The sequence below is a fragment of the Rhinatrema bivittatum genome, chromosome 7, assembly GCF_901001135.1.
Source record: "Rhinatrema bivittatum chromosome 7, aRhiBiv1.1, whole genome shotgun sequence".
NCBI lineage: Eukaryota > Metazoa > Chordata > Amphibia > Gymnophiona > Rhinatrematidae > Rhinatrema > Rhinatrema bivittatum.
Genome location: NC_042621.1, coordinates 189780486 through 189792142, shown reverse-complemented (window position 1 = coordinate 189792142; position 11657 = coordinate 189780486). Strand labels below are relative to the sequence as shown.

At 44.7% G+C, this 11657-nt stretch overlaps 1 protein-coding gene across 3 annotated transcripts in view; it reads right to left on the bottom strand.

Annotated features, from left to right (window-relative positions):
* Window positions 1–306: 306 nt before the first annotated feature.
* RUFY2 (RUN and FYVE domain containing 2) overlaps window positions 307–11657 on the bottom strand; it is a 143228-nt gene continuing 131877 nt past the window's right edge. For 2 of the 3 annotated variants that reach the window (XM_029609665.1, XM_029609664.1), the window contains exons 16-18: window positions 9941–9989; window positions 9778–9855; window positions 307–1519 (exon numbers count right to left, since the gene is read on the bottom strand). In XM_029609665.1, the coding sequence (XP_029465525.1) occupies window positions 1376–1519; window positions 9778–9855; window positions 9941–9989 (271 nt within the window). In that variant the 3' untranslated portion in view covers window positions 307–1375. Of the gene's footprint in view, window positions 1520–5543; window positions 5638–9777; window positions 9856–9940; window positions 9990–11657 lie in introns of those variants that run through there. The other variant, XM_029609666.1, reaches the window with a different exon arrangement.

Genomic DNA, 11657 nt, shown 5'->3' with positions numbered 1-11657 from the left:
CTTCTATGGCCAAGTCCCAAAGCAAAGAACGTCAAGCAGCATTGTCCAAATTATCAAGGCGGCTCCTCACCCAGTAAAAATGTTGCTAGCAGTAATTTGGGGTTTGACAGTTACTTGGTTTTGATTGATTGTAAATATTACTATCCTTATCATAAGGCTTGGGGATTACTGCATGGAGTGGAAGTTACTAGCAGATACTACCATAAGAAGCTTGCTGGGCAGACTGGATGGGCCATCTGGTCCTTTTCTGCCATCATTACTGTATCTTACGATCTAGTCAAGACAAACACACATGACAAACAAGAGTCTATAGGAAAGTGCATTTATTGTAGAGAAATTCTTAGGACTTAAAAGCAGCTTCCAAAAGTGAGTTTTTAAACTGAATTTGATTATGGCCAGAGGGGGAACATGGCGTATTGACTTTGGAAGTCTATTCCAGGCATATGGAAAGCACAGAGTTGGGAATTGGCGGTGGAGAAGGGCACAGATAAGAGCAACTTGCTCTTTGAACAAGTTCATGAGGAAAAGTGACAAAGAGATAGGTAAAGGGGAATTGCTTGCACAGCTTGTAGCAAAGGCAGGCAGCTCAGTGGCTGCTACTGTTTCTGGGAGAGAGGAATAGAGGCTGTGAAGCTCAAGGTTTGTGTTAAAACCATTTCATTTGGCACTTTACATACACAATGCTCAGTTCTGGCCTATCAGAGCAGCAGAAGGGGCTTCTTGTGAGTGTGTGGAGGGGCAGCTCTGCTATACCCAGGGTTTACATATTGTAGAGAAAGCAGGTAGCTGAGTGGTAGCTGCTGTTTCTAGCAGAGAGAAATAGAGGCAGTGAAGCTCAAGGTTTGTGCTAAACCATTTCAGTTGGCAATTTAAGATGTCTGTCTGTATATAAACAGCACTTAGTTCTAGCCTTTCAGAGAAGCAGAAAGGGCTTCTTGTGAGTGTGGCATTTTCAACTTTTTTGTTTAAATATGTACAGCTTGAAAATGTCTGCCATGGTTCCTGAGTGCCAAACAGTTCTGAAGGGAGCGTACGTCATTAAAAACTGAATCCCAAGTACTCCATTCTTTGCACGGAATGAAGTTACAGATCTACAGTAACATCTGCCAGCAGAGTGACCATAAGAGCAAGAGTTAGCGTCCCTGTAATTTATAGTGCACCATGTTTAATACTTAGATTTTAAAACTACTGCTTAAGACTGCAGAAAATCATGTGTTTGCTTTCTTTTGGATATGTAGGGTGCATTAACACAATCCATTATTAATAGTTCAGTCCTTTACCTAAATGTCCCAAAAATAAGTGCTCTGTCCAAGTTGCTTGTTAGCAGATGGCTCACAATGTAAAGCAGCGAGAAAAAGCCTGGTGGTGCAGAATCCTATGCCAAGTGAGAAGAACATCTCTGCAGCAGCATCGCATGGCACGTGTCACAGACTCTGACAGGCTTTGGGGATGAAGGCAGAGGCAGTTCATTGTCTGAGCAGGAATTGCAGAAAATTTCACCGCAGTTCCTGCAATGATGCTAAAAAAAAAAAAAAAAAAAAAGTAAGACAAAAGCAGTAATTCAAACTTCTGCATGGACTTCATGTAAACCTATCAAACATTTCAAGCTGTACATAATGAATATTAGTATAGCCTATGCAGGGTCAAGTTTCAGAATCAAGTACTGTAAAATGCATACAATACTGTACACAGATGCTGGCAAATACTGCTAATGTTTATATGGTGCACACCAGTCGGCAAAAATGGGTACCACGAAGCATTTATATCAACATTTTGGGTTTGATTTTCAAAACAACTTACACTGTAACATAGTAAATGAGGGCAGATAAAACCAAAAAATATTCCTCCAGTCTGCCCAGTCAGGTGTTTAGGGTTATAACTGCCGCTCTGTGCAGGTTACCCCCCACCCCCGTGCAGAAATGTTACATCAAAATTATCATTTCCTTCCTCCAGCCTCTAGGGATCCTCTGTGTTTATCCCACACCCTTTTGAATTCTGCTACAGTTCTTGTCCTCACCACATCTTCCGGGGGGGGGCCTTCCAGGCATCCACCACCCTTTCTGTGGAAAAGTAACTCCTCCTTACGCACATACAACCCTGCTTTATGCAAAAAGCATTTTGAAATCAGAGCCCAAGACCTATAAGAGTATGGGCATAAGTCTGTGTTGGGGTGGGGAAACCATATACACATGCACGTTCAGTTTTCAAAAGTATATGTGTAAATCTACACACACATATTTACAGCTGTTCGGAAGCAGATGTAAGTGCAGGCGCACATCTGTAAATTTTCAAGGTGGACTTATGTGCATTATTTTGATTTGAAACTTCAGTCTAAAGTCTACAGGTACTTTGTACACTAAGCTGCAGGAAACTTTTCAAATATTTTTGCACTAGTAGTGCCACTCATGGTGTTAATGACCATTTCATCTATAATATGATGCATCTGTGCAACAGAGCGTAGCCTCAATGCTTAAGTCACAAGAGGTCTTCATGGAAGGAATGGCACCCAGCCAAAACTAGAGGTGAATGAACCATGGAGCACTGTTCATGTTCCTGGGTAACTGTGATCATGCTCCAAGGAAGTCCAGTTTCAGGGACACCATAGACACATCCCACCTGAGTACTGCATTCATACCATTACGAGACTGTATAAAACATTAATTGCCTTTTTTCTGAAAGAAGAATGTACTTTTCTTTAAAACAGTTGGGAGTAAGATTTGTGCACTGTGTAGGAGGAGGCCTTTATTTGCATCCCAAGTAGGGCTATCAGACATCACTGAGTAAGAGTTAACTGATTGATTTAAGGGTAGCTTTGGCTAAACTTTTGTAGGTCGTTGTGATGGATAGTCTTTGTCTAAAGTGCCAGATCAATTATGTGGGGCAGTGCACAGAACTTTGACTAGGCACAATGAGCAGGCCCTATACCACGTGTCCACACGGGGTCCCTCTTCAGCCTCGTAACATAGAATTATGATTAAAAATAAAAAATAGGAGAAATCCAACTCTGCGGGGTGGCGGGTGGGTTTTGTGAGAACTAACATCTTGTTGTCCTTGTAGAACACCTGTTACAGGTAAGCAACTCTGCCTTCTCCAAGGACAAGCAGGATGGTAGTCCTTATACATGGGTGAATACCTAGCTACAGGCTGCTCCCCAACACAAAAGGGGACCAACAGACAACTAACCAGGTGCCAATGGGTGCAACAATACCGGTGCCGTTGGTAACAGAGGGGGAGACAGCCTCAACCCAAACAACGGGCCCTAGGTTGGGAGACATGGGTTCTACACCTCAAACAGCTTCTGAAGGACTAACTGGCCAAAACTTCTGTCACGTCTGTCATTCCTATCCAGACAGTAATGTGATGTGAATGTGGGGAGAGAACTCCATGTCGCAGCCTTACAGTTCTCCTCCATAGGAACTGCTTGCAAGTGGGCCACCGACGCGGCTCTGACAAAATGAGCCTTGACATGACCCCCAAGATGCAATCCACCCTGAGCATAATAGAAGGAGATGCACTCTGCTAGCCAACTGGATAGTATCTGTTTGGCAATGGTAATGCCCAACTTATTCTTAACAAAAGAAACAAAAAGTTGGGTGGACTGTGTATGGGCTTCTGTCCGCTCCAGACAGAAGGCTAAGGATTGCTTGCAGTCCAAACTGTGCAGTTCTCGTTCACCTTGGGGCGAATGAGGCCTGGATTAAGATGGAAATCTGTCACCACCTTAGGCAGGAACTGTTGTGATAAAATTCAGTATAAGTTGGATAAGTCACTAAGGTCTGGAGCTCACTGACCCTGAGTGCTGAAGTGACTGCCACCAAAAATATGACCTTCCAGGTCAGGTATTTCAGGTCACAGGTGTACAGCGACTCAAAAGGAGCTATCAGTTGAACTAACACCACGTTGAGATCCCAAGACACAGCAGGAGGTCTTGAAATGTACAATTATAGGCTGTACAGAGATTGGCATACCATCTACACCAGTGGTTCTCAACCTTTTTCCCATCGTGACACACCTGACAGACCACGCTCACATGTGTGATACACTGCTCATTACAATTCACAGCAGAAATAAAAAAATAAAGGTCCAGTATTATTTTTATTGTTAAGAATGACACAAGGAAAAGATATGTATTCTGTCTGAACAGAAATTGCATAAATAGTAAACATCCTACACCAAAACAGCACCAATTTCCAGCACTTAAACAGTAACCACCTTACCAATATTATGAGCTTCTACTCAAATTCAAAGCTAGCCAGCCAGAGAAAGCTGATGAAACCAAACTTTGTAAAAGATTCTACAAAATTAAATTCGCTTACTGTCCACAACTTTAATTCCTCCATAGTTTGTTTATACCTTTTAAACAAAAGCCAGTCTCTTTACCTGTCAACCCAGTTAATTCTCCAGTTGCCAGTGCTGAAACTGCTATAACAATCAGACATAAAATAAAAAACCAGAGTGCAAATTATACTTTCCCAACACTTCGACTTACAACTTATACTATTGTTATTTTTTCAGTACACATTTTATTAACAAATATACAGACAAATAATTCACAATCACTCTTAATAAGTACTCCTTGAATAGAATGGTCTACAATAGGCATCCCCAAAGTAGAGAAAAAAAAATAGTGCACTGTTGTTTGCAATTGGCCAAAAAGATATCTTTTACCTAGAAAATTACATTTGCAAATTAATTATATAGGCATGATTAACTACTTACAGATCTGTCTTCCCATGGGGTGTACTCACATCTTCCGGATACTACTTTTGTTTTCTTCCAGAAATCAGAAACCTCTGTTCCTAGGTATCACTATGCAATAAACAAAACTACAAAACTTCATCCAGAAATCTTTATCTGGGTAAAGCCTTCGGACAAGATTGGTCCGAGTATCACTAATGGTCCGAGTATTAGTGTTAGATCTGAGCCTGCCTGCAGAATCAGATGCAAGACCCCACAATAGATAGCCACATGTAAAGCAAAAAAAAATTTCATAGATAGCCACAGCTATCAAGTCCCTTGTTCAGAGTGCCAAAAATGTTAAGCTTACTCTGTGCTTATGGCCAGGGACACAAGAACACTCAGACTCAATAAAAGTATAATGGATATTTATTAGTCAATATAAGTGTTCTCGGGAGATGCTGAGTACTGGGTGCCCTCAGGCTTTCGAACTGTCTAGCATCTCCCCGTATACAGAAAATGATCCTTGTTTTATAGATTACATTCAAATACAGGGTAGAAGGTTCCAGAGACTTGCATGACTGCCCAAAGGATCATTTACATAAGTTGTGATGTTAACTGCATGATTAAATCATCGCTAACTATCCCTGATTGGCTTCCCAGGATGTGTAGCCCATTTCCCATGACTTTCTTTGTTCTGGTTAAACTCTTACTGGTCAAGACAATCAACAGGTCTGTAACTGTGTGGATTACAAACTCCTGAGAATAGTGCCTGAAGTTCCCCTGTGGTGACTCTATGAATAGACATCACCTGTCTGGTGCCAGCTTGCCTCCTCAGATATCCAGGGACATTCTGTAAGTCACTCAGAGTCCATTCAGCTCAGGCAGGCCAAAGACACGCAGAGGCTTCTGGGATTTCCTTCTCCATGTTGGTATACTTCTCATATACTAATTTTTGCTCTAAAAAGATGCGTTAGGGCTTATTTTCAGGTGATGTCTTATTTTTCCATAAACAACAATCTATTTATTCTTGAACAAAAAAATCAACATTTATTCAAATATAGTCATCATCACATTCTGGAACATCATCATAACTCTCCAACCCTGACCCTTCACCAAGAAAAGCAGACACCCCCAAAAGAATCGCACTCAAAATAGCCTATGAGACCCAAAACAATAAGGATTAGCAAGTGCCGGGCTCTCACACAGATCGGGTAGTCCTGCTGGCATCACTCCTGTCACACAGACATGCTGTCAAGGTCCCTTGGCGTTTCAGCTGCTCTCTTTCATGTTCCACTGCAGCCAAGTGTAGCAGTTGGCTCCCCCTGGTGACCGGAAGCAGCCACAATGCTCTAATAGAATGGGCTCTGGAGTGACGCCAGAGGGACTACCCAATCTGTGTGTGAGAGCTCAGCGCTTGCTAATCCTTATTGTTTTTGGTCTCGTGGAGTCTTTTGAGTGCGATTCTTTTGGGGGTGTCTGCTTTCCTTGGTGAAGGATCTATCTGTCCTGCTGCATTCTATTGCCAATTGATTTTACTTTTTTACATGGACACTATTTAAATTGACTTTTTTATGAACTGTAACTAGGGCTTATTTTTGGAGTGGGGCTTATATTTCGAGCATCCTCAAAAATCCTGAAAAATCATGCTAGGGCTTATTTTCTGGGTAGGTCTTATTTTTGGGGAAAAACGGTATTAGGAAAAAGGACCAAGTCAGGCTCTATAGAGCCCTACACAGAAACTACACGCCAGCAGAAAACCTCACTTGAATCACATGTGCTAACCCTCACTTAACAAAGAATAAAGAGACCAAAACGCATAGCTAGAAGCATGCAGACAAAAACTGAATTGGAAACCGCAACAAGCCAGAGTCTCTGTTTGCAGGGTAACAAAGGAAAAAAAGAAACATCACCCATCCTTATAAAACAAATCAAGAAATATAAAATCTGTAGCAGTAAAACCATACTAACAAAAATAACAGATTACCGTATTTTTCGCTCCATAAGACGCACCTGACCATAAGACGCACCTAGGATTCAGAGGGAGAAAATTAAAAAAAAAAAAGTGTGCTAAACCAGCTCTGTCTCCGGGCGTCTGTGCATTTTATGGAGCAGATTAGGGGACTGCATAACATTTTTTTTCTCCACATGTTGTTTTCGGGTCTGGGGAGGGCCATTTCGGTCCATTCCCCAGATCAGAAAACCTTTGTCTTTCTATTTCTGTGGGGAACCCCCCCCCCCAAAAAAACCCCTATCCCAACTCTTTAAATTAACTAACAACCCCCCACCCTCCTGACCCCCTGCCAAAAGTCCCTGGTGGTCCAGGAGTGGTCCGGGAGCGATCTCCTGGACTTGGGCCGTCGGCTGCCAGTAATCAAAATGGCGTCGGTGGCCCTTTGCCCTTACTATGTCATTGGGATCGGCCAATGGCAGTGGTAGCTCCTGTGACATAGTAAGGGCAAAGGGCCGTTTTTCATGGTCAGTTTTTCATGGACATCTTCATGGATGGCAATGGCTCTCAACCAAGCCATCCTGCGGGCCCCTATAGCCACCGCCGATGTTTCAAAGGCTTCGTATACTGTGAGTAAGCCCTCTGGGGATAGAGAAATACCTACAGTACCTGAATGTAAACCGATGTGATATCTCAATTGAGATTGAATGTTGGTATATAAAAATAAATAAATAAAATATGAACATAACACCTCTTCCATGTCCATGAAGGGCTGAGGCAGCACAACATCCACGAAGCCCTCATCAAAATGGGGCTTGATAGATTGTAAACACTCATGGAAATCCTGAGTGATGTAGAATTGATGCTGCTGTATTTTCATAACAAGGCCACCTGGAAGGCCTTCCTCCCGAACTTGTCCAGGTAGCGATTGTCCTTGCCAGCAGGACACTGGAATGGAGCCTAGATTTCTTTGCTTTCTTCATGGCCGATTCCACTACAATGGAGGCATGCAGCAACTGCACTGCACCATAAACGGAGATCTTCTCATGTGAAACTTCAGGTTCGTTTTTCTCGATGTTGCAAGTCCCAAGAAGGGGGACTCCCAGGTCTTTTCCATTACCGAATCTAGGACCGCATGAGAAGGCAGTGCCATAGTGTCAGATAGGGCCTCGAAAATTTTCAAGATGCCAAGGACTTCTGCTCTAGGATCTGGTATCTTTTTAGACTCCACTTTGAGCAGAAACCCCACTTTCTCTATAAACGTGGAGTAAGAGAGGTCCTCAGGTGGCAAGGATGACTCCGGAGGTTCCTCAGGCGGGTTGGACGGAGTGCCCGTAGAAGACCCTGGAGAAGAAGGCGGGGAGTGAAGTGGCTCTGAGCTTGACTGTGGTGACAACTGTGGGCTATGGACTATGTTGGTGAGGAGGGGATTTATTCCACGGAGACAATTCCTCCGACGAGGGAGGTGAAGAGTTGAAGAGATTGTTAAGAATTTCTGAAATCTGGGTCAACACCTGGGAGGCTAGGCCACCTTCTGTGGTGGTAAGTTGCTCCTTCTATGCGACAGCCATCGTGGTAGTATGCCAGTCCTTTCCTTGAACTGACCGGGATCATTTGGTACCTGCAGGTAGTGCAGCCAAGAGTATGTTGGAGGTAGCCCCCTGTGTGTGCCCACCGTGCTGGATGGTCTGTGTCTTTTTGCCAAGGGCTCCTGAAGCTGAAGTGAATGTCTCTTTTCCCGGGAGACTGATGACAGATCCGAGTATACCCTTTGCGCTGTCTCCGAGAAGCCCTCCAACAAGGGAGAATCCGAGAGTGTGCCCACATCTGAGAAACCCATGCCCAGAAGTTCTTGCAGTATAAAGACAACCTGAGGGTCCAGCTGGGGTTTTTGCATCGACGTGGGCTGAGTTTGAAGGGGCTTGCATTATCCAGATTCTGCCAGTGTCTTCCAGCTTGATGCATGTGTCATCAGGGTTGGATGCATTGTGGGTCTGTGCGCTGAGTTGGGGGCTCTGCGTCGACGCTTGTTTAGTAGCTTGTTGTGTTGATGGGAGCGGGCTTGGAACTCCCTTTTTAGAGCGTCATGGCCCTTCAATGCATCAGTGCATCAGTACCGACTGTCTTCGACGCATGCGCCTGATCCTTATGATGCAGAGCGTCGTCCTTACTTCGTTGCGATGCATGCTTCGACACAGAAATTCCAGCTTCCGTCCGAGTAGCGCATCTCCCGACTCCCGATGTTTTAGTGGGTCATGGGGGGCAGAGAGTCCTGGGGACACTGGACCCACTCGGCTCTGTTTTTGCTTACCCTGAGGTCTCAGGGAAGAAGCTCTCTTCTTTTTCTCCGAGTGGTCTGTCTTTGGCCCTGGGAACGAGTGGGTCGAATGGCGTTCTGACACTGAAGCATAAGAACCGGCGTCTTCATCCTGCAGGCGCGCAATTTTGTGTGCGCGTTGCCTCTGGGCCCTGGGCGACATACAACCACAGTCTCAACTGGTCATGCTCAGGCCCTAGACAGATAAAACAGCAGTTATGCCTATCTGTGTGGACATAACTTTACCGCACTGACAGTACTTGAAGCCAGGCGGTTTGGGCACCACTGTAGAACTGAAAAGTGCTGTTCGTATTTTTTTTTTTTTTTTAGAAACTCCAAGGAGAGGAGAGAGAACTCCTCCATGTGCGATTGGCAGTGTGGAAAAACAAGACTGAGGAGAAAATGGATGATTGCACGGGAAGACGCATGCAGCTGCACAGAGCCAAAGCTCTGTAATCTCCGAGAGAATTTCCACCTAGCGGCCGCAGGAGCACATCCCAAACAGCATGGCTAATTCAGCCCTACTATTGACAGGAAAATACTTTTTTCTGTATTACATTTTAAATTAATTACTTAAACACTGTCATGTAAATTGTGTTATTTTGACCAATATAAAGTATGCAGAATTTTGCAGAATTTTAAATTTTTGTGTGCAGAATTTAAAATTATTTTGCGCAGAATCCCCCCAGGAGTAAGCATTGCACAGGAGTAAGCAGACAGGCACAGCTGTGGTTACAGTAAATGCGATCCCAGTCTGGCCATCAGAAAAGGAAATATTACAGTAGTGGTGGAATTCCTGCATCATGCTGCTCGGGAAACACTCTTCACTTACCTTCCTCCGTGAGAGAGAAAACTCCTTCTCGCAAAGCTTGCAGCATGAGGCTTCTTCGTCTTTCAGCCAAACCTGTCCCTGGTGAGATAAGAAACTCACTCATTTCTGCAGCTCACAAGTGTCACTTTCATTTTCACTATAAATACACATGCGTATTACTAACCTGCAATGCCTTGTTTGCTTCCTTTATGTCTTCTATTTTAAGCTTTGATCTAAACAAGATTAGGAATAGACATACAATACACATTATTTGAAAGACAATTAAAATGGAGAAATTACTTACCTGATAATTTCGTTTTCCTTAGTGTAGACAGATGGACTCAGGACCAGTGGGTTATGTGCTATTCTGCTAGCAGATGGGTGATGGAGTCAGTTTTCAAAGCTGATGTCACCCTAGATATACCCCTGCAGTGACTTCAGCTCCTCAGTATCCTCCTCGAAAAGCCATTGTGGATATATATCTTGCATAAACAATTTGATTAAACTTCTTAAACTTGATTAAACTGATTAAAAAAACTGGAGACCGCCAGTACACGCAACCAAGTAAACGCCGACACCGGACTAACTGTGGGTGTCTTGAACTAGGGGTAGACAATCTCTTACTTGTAATTGTTTAGTCTCAAGGTTAGCTTTCCGAGGTCCTCCTTTTCTGGGGCAGCCGTAGGTGGGATGCTGAGTCCATCTGTCTACACTAAGGAAAACGAAATTATCAGGTAAGTAATTTCTCCATTTCCTAGCATGTAGCCAGATGGACTCAGGACCAGTGGGATGTACAAAAGCTACCCCCGGACAGGACGGGAGGCTGCCCATGGCCCACTTAGTACTGCCCTTGCGAAGGCTGCGTCTTCTTGGGTCTGAACATCCAGGCGGTAGAACCTGGAGAAGGTGTGTAGGGAGGACCACATTGCCGCCTGACAGATCTCGGCGGGCGATAGCAGCTTGGTTTCTGCCCAAGATACTGCCTGTGCCCTAGTAGAATGAGCCTTAACCTGCAGTGGTGAAGGCTTTCCTGCCTCTATGTAGGATGCCTTGATTACTTCCTTGATCCAGCGGGCTATGGTTGCCTGCGAGGCCGCTTCTCGCCGCTGTGAAGAACGAACAGGCGATACGTCTTGCGCACCGGTTCCGATCTTTCCAGGTATCGCAAGAAGAGTCTGCCAATATTTAGATGGCAAAGAAGGAGGGAGTCTTCCGAGCCCTTATGTTCATCTGGAGATGGCTTGGTTCAAATGAAACTCGGAAACCACTTTCGGTAGGAAGGAGGGAACGGTAGGCAGCTGTATAGTTCGAGGAGTGAATGTAAGGAACGGTTCCTGACAGGATAGTGCCTGCAGCTCGGAGATGCGATGGGTAGAGCATATTGCCACCAGGAATACCGTCTTCAGTGTTAAGAGGCATAGTGACAGAACGCATGTTGGTCTGAAGGAAGCCCCCACTAGGAAGTTTAATACCAGATTGAGGTTCCATAGGGGCACCGGCCACTTTAGGGGTGGCCGAAGTTGCTTAACCCCTTTTAGGAAACGGGTCAAATCCGGATGAGCTGATAGGCGGATTCCGTTCACTTCAGCTCTGAAGCAGGAGGAGGGCTGCTACCTGAACCTTGAGGAAGTTGAGAGACAACCCCTTCTTCATACCGTCCTGTAGGAACTCCAGAATCATGGAGATCTCGGCTGCCCGCGGGAGTATCCCGCGGTCCTCGCACCAGGCTTCGAATATTCTCCAGATCAGTATGTATGCCACAGATGTTGAGAACTTTCACGCGCGGAGCAGGGTGTCAATCACGGCCTTTGAGAAACCGTGCTTCTTCAGGTGAGTCCTCTCAAGGGCCAGACCATAAGAGAGAATCGAGATGGATCTTCGCGAAGAATCGGGCCCTGATG